Raw genomic sequence first — 8,131 nt, 5'->3', positions numbered from 1 at the left:
TCAAATGTTTGATTTCATGTCAACCTGCACCATGGAGCTAAATGTACATGGGGTGTCACTGTGTTGCCATAGCAACAACTCCTTTCCTTTTACAGCGGCGGGAAGAGGGCCTCCTATTCTCAATTGTATTCAACCAAGGCATCTTCCACAGCTGCAAGTTCGACTTCATTGGGAATGGCACTGATAGTTAATGGGTAGTTCTTAGGGCAAGGCAAGTTTATTTGTATAGCACAATTCAGTACATGGACAATTCAAGATGCTTTTTATGAAAATAGAACAAAAATAAAAGCAAAATAGCATAAAAACCTGTTAAAAGCAGGTAGTAAAACCAATGCAATTGTTTCTACTCAGCTCTTCTCTTGTGTTTTAGTAAAATCCTTTTCTGATCATAAAGGACTCCCAAAGACTGCATCTGTTTTTCCTCAGAAGACTTTATAAATGCTGCTTGAATCAAGACAAATTAACTCTGATTAATTAGACATATTTTTCCCAGATAACAACTGGCATCTCACAGGATTTCCTAGATTTATTTTTCAGGGAGCAGAGATTTCACAAGTGGCTGATCTACCTGGGATTATATCCTGGCCTCTACACCAATATCTTCTGACATGATGCTTCCTGAAATTCTGAAATGAATTGTTGAGGCTGTTAGAAACTGTCAATCACCATAATTTAAATATTTATAGATTAAATATAAGAAAAATTAGTTAATATAAAGGGTGAATTTAGGAAGGGTAATGGTTTCCCCTGAGATGAGGAAGTGAACGAGGGTTTTCCACTTGGGAATCAAAAGACCCTTCTCAAGGAAAAGAGACAACTGTGTCACCAGAAGGCTCATCTGATTAAATTAAATCAGAAATAAACTGTCAGTTAAACTGAACAAACATTGACCAAAAAGAAATACTGTCTGAGGCCATTACTTAAAGATCCTATAAGCATTTTAATAGAAGTAAACAATATATAAAAAATTACACACAAAGCCTCGTAAATTAGCCCCTCCCACCAGCGGCCAAAATCATTTTGCCTGCCAGTGGTCTAGCCTTGATCAGTGCCTGAGGCCCTAGAACTGGTTGACCAATCACAACGCAGAGATGTGTGTTTAAGTTCTGGATGCAAAGTGGGCGGGGTTTTCAGGGTGTGACGACAAAGCTGTGCAACGCTGGAGAAAGCACAACAAGGAAGATGGCAACAACTGTTGAACAGTTCTGGTTTGACTCAGCTTTGGAATCAGTTCTGGAAGGATTTTTTTATTTTTCTCCTGACCTCACATTCCTGATCGGGAGGTGGTGGTGAGAGGCTGATGGCCCCTCGTTACCCTCTGTACACTATATGACGTAGGGAAAGGAGGGACATACCAGCAGAACCATCTGCGCTAACTGGAGGAAGCAAAGTTTGGTTATAGCCGATCATGTGACTAACTAAAAAATCTTAAAGGCATGAAACAGGTTTCTGTGGTGGAAGATATGTCCGACATCTATTTATGTATTTTTGAATTGTTCTCATGCGTCAGTCTCCCCTCCTTCACAAAAGTTCTCTACGCAGGGAACACCCCCACCTGTAATTTTGTGTTTCACCTAGAGAGGCAGCAGAGTCCCAGGATGCAGCTAGTCAGCAGGAAATGTACAGGAGAAGAAGAGCTCTCTGCTGGCCTTATCACAGTTATATTTACAATTAGTTAGTGTGTTCTCACTGCTGCTGCTACAGCTTACTTCTGGATTTCAAATAACAGACTTCTCCACAGTGAATGTTTTTTTTAATTAAACATTGCATTAAAAAAAATGTTTTCAGAATATTGTTGAAATGCTTGTTTATTTATCGTCTTAACATCCAGCTGGTCGCCGGTGTTCCATTTCTGTGTATTTACATTAAACACAGCCGTACTCTTGAAAATAACATTAAACTTTTACAAATATAGAAATGCTATATATCCTTAAAAAGCTTATATTCTCCACAGTTCAACCACCAAGATCATTTTATGGACACCATGAGCAGCAAAGAACAATTAATAAAGATAGACCAGCATGTTAAATCAGAATTTCTTCAACTTCCTTCCTTTGAAGCGATCCTGAGGCCGTATTATAAATCCAATCTTAGATTGTTTATATTCCATTTGTCCGTAAAGGTCTACTGATAAAAAGTGATCCAGTAAATTCGTAATAACAAGATTCTATGATGAGAGAATCTCAACTAGAATCCATTTTTAACATCAGAAAAGTTTGATCCTTATAGCTGATGCTTAAAGGAATAGTACACCCAAAACACGATTAGCCTTCATTTTCTACTCACCCCCATGCTGAACAACACTCTGGAGTACTTTTTTGATATCTCAAATGCATCTGGAGATCTGGGAGGCTTCTTGCTGTCTGCTGACATTCAAATAATGGAGGTCTATGGCGCCCGAGGCAGAAAGGTCCATAAAAGTCCACAAAAAAACGTGTCAATATTCCTCCATACTGCTCGTCCAATGTATTCCAAGTGTCCTGAGTGGGTAGCATCCAGAATTTACTCGAAACGAAGTCATTTAGAATGTTTTTAGAGCATAAACAGTAGTGTATAGGATTTCCTAAAAGCGCGTTCACGAGTCTACGGAAACCGCGGCAGACCAAACCAGATGAAAGTGCGCATTCAGCTCGGCAAAGAACTCATGCTCTTCCTCAACACTGAAGTCCTCAGATATTTTTCTTTCGTTGTTTCTTTCTTTGCACAGGTAAACAGCACATTTCTTCTTCTACGCTTGCATTATCGGCAGAGCAGACGCTGAATGCGCACTTTCATCTGGTTTGGTCTGCCGGCTTCCGTAGCGTCCTGAACGCGCTGGCGCGCGCTTTCAGGAAATCCTATACACTACTGTTTATGCTCTAAAAACATTCTAAATGACTTCGTTTCGAGTAAATTCTGGATGCTACCCACTCAGGACACTTGGAATACATTGGACGAGCAGTATGGAGGAATATTGACACGTTTTTTGTGGACTTTTATGGACCTTTCTGTCTCGGTCACCGTAGACCTCCATTATTTGAATGTCAGCAGACAGCAAGAAGCCTCCCAGATCTCCAGATGCATTTGAGATATCAAAAAAGTACTCCAGAGTGTTGTTCAGCATGGGGGTGAGTAGAAAATGAAGGCTAATCGTGTTTTGGGTGTACTATTCCTTTAACAGGCAGGGGCCCTCTGAATGGAGAACAGATAAAACAGCCCCATTATCCAGATAGAGAAATGTAAAAAGAATAGACATCCATTATCTGTTCTAGGTTGTGTCCCTCTCTTCTTGTCCCTTTTCTTCTTGTTTTCCTCTCTATGTTTTGTACTCAGCTGACTTTTCATGCTGTCTCTAAAGGAATGAAAGATTTTTTCCAAGCACTAAGCTCACTTAGCTGATTGCTCCTTCCTGTGTTTCCAAAAAGGCCAAAGTAAATAACCCAGTCCTTCTTTTCACTGTAGACAAGCCATGATCTGCTTATCTGTTCTCCATTTTTCATTTGGAACAAATAATAGCTGCATGAATCATGACAGCAGACAAGATAGAGGAGAGCAGGAGGCGGGGTTACCAATCTACTCGCTCTGGAGAGCAGAGTTCGCTGCTTTTAGATGTTGTCTCCAAAGTCTTCAGTAGCAGAAGAAAGTCTCTAGATTTGGCGCTAGGAGCTTTTTAGAAATCAAAGTGCTAGAGGGGTCTGAAAAGTGGCTAAATATAGCGACTAAAGCGCTAAGTTGGCAACACTGCTCTTTGCATGGTTTGTTTTCAAATGGTTTGCTGCTGTCTGTTTGGACCTTTCTGAACATGTGCAGCAAATGGACTGATCCAATATGGTGGACACTGAAGGGGGGGCTGAGAAACACTTAATATTATCAGCGTTCTGATGGCGTTTTAGTGAAAGGGTTTTTATAAAAAACATAATTGTGTAAAAATATGGAATAGTTGTATTAACCATACATGGAAACAGAGTTTTATGGGGCCCCCAGGAACTTACCATTAGGCAATACTGTGAAGTATTGCCTAATGGTAATTCCCCCCCTGCTAAAGATGTTTGCTAATTATCCTAGCTTCCACAAACATTTCTGGTTTGTCTGGAGTCTTTCAGCCATTGATGCACCAATTTACACAAAAGATTTAAGCTGGAGCAGGAAAAAAGCATAATACTCCTTCGTGCTTCGGCAGAGTATGAGTTACGCTTGGAGCATCATGGCGGTAACATCATGGCGGTACATACCCAAAATGTTTGACAAAACATTTGTGCTAATCTGCCAATCCAGTTTTGACAGTAACCAGGGTGGATTGGCTAAGGTTTTGTAGGCATCACCATTGCTAGAGTTTATGGATTTAAATGTTTTTGTTTTTTTGTTTTTTTCTGGGGGGGGATAAGTTTAAGAATGCCACCCATCAATTAAGTCATTTTACATGAATCCGGACACTTAATTTCTGAGAGAAATCCGCTTTATTACCTTTAAGAAGCTCCAAAAGGAATCACAGCCATTTCAAAATGGAACAGAATTCTTTCAGAGATGAAATCAGGGATTCTGACTAACAGATGTGAAAGCAGCTGCTACACCTGCGTCCTCCTGTGCTGCCATATCTATTTTGGTTTGGCTGGGGGATCAGCATTGCTTTTGTCATAGCTGTATGTCTTGCCTTAAACCGAAACACTGCAGTATGATCTCTAAAGGCTGATTTATACTTACAAACCAGGTCGTCTTAACGGGCATATTGCACATCCAGTGTAAATCATTTAACAGTTTAAAATGGAAAACTGCCAGGCTCCTAACCTACGTGTAGTACGCGCTAATGCTACTCTGCTGCGTAACGCGTCCTGTTTATATCTCCCTTAACATAGCAAAAAACATGCCATAAACACTTAACTTTGGTATTATATCAAGAGATACCCTTTAAGTATCAAAATCTTTTGGAGTATTCCAACTATTACAACTCACACATACATATATGTTTCACATGTTGTGCCTCTTTATGTGAGAAGTCAAATGACCTTTTTGATTAAAACTTCTGCCGCAAATCATACAGGAAAAAGGCTTCTCACCTGTGTGAAGTCTAATGTGTTCATCGAGGTAAGATTTACGAGTCAACCTTTTACCACAGTATAGACATTCGAAGGGCTTCTCACCTCTATGACTTCTCATGTGTTCGTCCAGAAAGATTCTCCTTTTGAACGTTTTTCCGCAGGTCTTACAGGAAAAGGGTCTTTCCCCAGAGTGAGTTATCATGTGATCAGTAAAATGACCTTTTTGAGTGAAACTTTTGCCGCAAATCGTACAGGAGAACGGCTTCATCCCTGTATGAACTCTGCTGTGTACATCAAAATTAGATTTATGAGTGAAGCTTTTTCCACATGCCAGACATTCAAAAGGTTTCTCACCTGTGTGGCTTCTCATGTGTTCGTTAAGATGAGTTTTGCGACTTAATCGTTTTCCACAGGACGGACATTGAAAAGGCCTCTCACCTGTGTGAGTTTTCATGTGATCACTCAGTAACATTTTTCTTTTGAATGTTTTCCCACAGGTCTTACAGGAAAAAGGCCTTTCCTCTGAGTGCGTTGACATGTGTTCAGCCAAACTACTTTTTTGGTTAAAACTTCTGTTGCAAATGACACAGGAGAAGGGTTTCTCCCCTGTGTGGATTCTGATGTGTTTATCAAGAGCAGTTTTACTCATGAAACTTTTCCCACAGGTCAGACATTGATGAATCTTCCCACCTGTGTGAGTTCTCATGTGAACCAACAAATGGGTTTTTTTTAGAAAGCTTTCCCCACATGTCAAACAAGAAAAAGGACTTTTAACCGAGTGAGTCATCATGTGTTCCTTTAAACTACGTTTTTGAATAAAACCTTTGCCACATATTTTGCAGGAGAACAACTTCTCACCTGTGTGAGTTCTGATGTGATTATGCAGCACGTATTTCTTTTTAAAGCTTTTCCCACAGGTTGGACATTCATAAATCTTCCCACCTGTGTGAGTTCTCATGTGAATTGTTAATTTATTTTGTTCTAGAAAGCTTTCTCCACATGTCAGACACGGGAAAGGTTTCTCTCCATTGTGACTTTTCAAGTGTTGAACCAAGTGACTACTTTGAGAAAAACAATCGTCACAAAATGTACAATAGTGAAAACTGTTATCAGTGCGAGTTTCTTCATGTATTTCAGTTTTTGAACCTTTAACACCATCTTTATGCTCTGTGGATTCCTGACATCTCTGTTTCAACCCTTCATCTGCCTCAGGTCTGGAGTCTTTTGGATGAATTGCTTCTGGATCCTGGTTCTGAGCATCACTAAAGACATGCAAGATGACTTGGTTGCTGATTGGTTCTGGTTTAATGTGGTCCTTCTCTAAAGCAGGAGGAGTCACTATAAATGTCTCTCCTTCCTCCTGCTTGAGAAGCAGCTGCTCCTCCTGCTCACTGATGGGGAGCTCCATGGTTTCCTCTTTAGTCCAGGGATCTTCTGGCTTTAGCTGCTCTTCTTTCATCTGCAGAGGTTCTGGTTCCTCTTGGTCCAAACTGGAATTCCTCTCCTGTTTCCAGAGCTGCTGCTCAGAGAAATCCTCCTCTTTTCCAACCTGCAGGAGGTCTGGAAAGACAAACACAGGAGAAAGACGTAATGTTGGAGGGTAAAGTGGAAATGAAACGGTCAATCAGAATAATTTAATTCACAAGGCTGGGTCTTACATTATCAAACATTACTAATGTAAAATTTATCAATTTAAAAAAAAACAAAAAAAAAACAAAGCTTGCTTGATTGTTTCTTTTCCTTCTTAGAGAAATGAAACCTCCCTTTAAACACCTATTAATAAAAATATAATTAAAATAAATTTTAATAGAGATTTAAATATTAAACAACATTTCAGTTTATAAGGCCTAACTTTATTTGGTCTCCATCTTATAATCTTATGTGTTCAAATATTTGCAAAAACACAGGAAAACGTAAAACATTAAAATAATAAAGTCCAGTTTTCTCTCTGGGCTTCCCTAAAGCATCATTAATATGTAATCAAAGCACACAATGATGCAGCGTTTCCTAACACCATATAAGGGCGTTCCTGTCCTCCATGGTATCGGCTCCACTGCTTTATGTTCAGTCTGTCCTTCTAACTACTGGGAATGTCAACAAAATACTTCATCCATCTTTGTTTATTATATAATTAGATTGCAGATTTACGTTTCATCTCAAGTTCAAAAAACTACTATTCTTTATTTTTTTTAAACATATAATTGAATGAAGTCTTCCCATTAATATGCAGAATGCTCTCTAGAACTGTAAATAAGATCGGATCCATAGATCTTTGATCCAGACATTTTAGAGGTTTGTTTTCAATAAACACTTTGAATTCCAGAAATGGCTAAAGGACAATTTAAGCTGATTTTAGTTTAAACCTCTCCTGTAATTAAATTCTGCGTGTGCCATATGTGGACAAATTAGCACTAAAGGAAAAATGCTGAAAAACATTTTTGCAGCCAAATTCAAATTGTATTTCCTGGACAATAATAAGATCAGGAGAGCAGATGGATCAGATAATCAAACATGATGAGGATAGAGACAAAGATTTAACGGTATTTAAGAATAAAATATGCAAAATATTAGAGCTGAAACAATTAATTAGATTAATTGATTAATGAGATAATCTTTGATTAATTTAGTAATGGATTAATCATTAACTGGAGTACAGAGACTCTAAATGTGCCTTTAGCTGTCAGAGCGACGCAGTGACATCATGTCGCTCTGACTCCCAGTCAGCATCTATAGTCCTAGCATAGTGTAATGATTTATGAAATGTTGCTGCATTTATCCCCCTGATAGAGGATGCAGCCCAAAAAACCCAAAACCCCAACCCAAAAGGGACTGGGGCTTTGGGAAAGGGAAAACCCAATTACCCACAGCTCAGTGAAATTATGTAGGGCCCAAAACCCGGGACTTTACCGGGGTTCCTCCCTTTTGGGTTTCCCTGGGCCTTGGGTTTTCCCCCCGGGGTAGCCATGGGGAGGCGTTAATTTATAAATTTGGTTCCTCCCTTTAGGGGTTCCTAGGCAAAATGACTCCAAGTAGCCCTAAATTGGGGGGCCCGGCTTTAGTATCAGGTGGTTCCTACCTAGGGTTAGAACTAGTGTCTCCAGGTAGCCCGATGGGCC

General features: G+C 39.6%; 1 protein-coding gene across 1 annotated transcript; it reads right to left on the bottom strand.

Moving 5' to 3' along the window:
- Positions 1-4,894: 4,894 nt before the first annotated feature.
- On the bottom strand, positions 4,895-6,615 carry LOC119780304 (gastrula zinc finger protein XlCGF57.1-like). The gene has a single exon (XM_038280303.1). The coding sequence runs from the start codon at positions 6,472-6,474 to the stop codon at positions 4,945-4,947; it is 1,530 nt and encodes a 509-aa protein (XP_038136231.1). The 5' UTR covers positions 6,475-6,615; the 3' UTR covers positions 4,895-4,944.
- Between the last annotated feature and the right edge of the window lie 1,516 nt (positions 6,616-8,131).

The sequence above is a fragment of the Cyprinodon tularosa genome, unplaced genomic scaffold, assembly GCF_016077235.1.
Source record: "Cyprinodon tularosa strain WSP-4 unplaced genomic scaffold, ASM1607723v1 ctg1025, whole genome shotgun sequence".
NCBI classification, from domain to species: Eukaryota; Metazoa; Chordata; class Actinopteri; order Cyprinodontiformes; family Cyprinodontidae; genus Cyprinodon; species Cyprinodon tularosa.
This window is presented reverse-complemented; position numbering and strand designations above follow the sequence as displayed.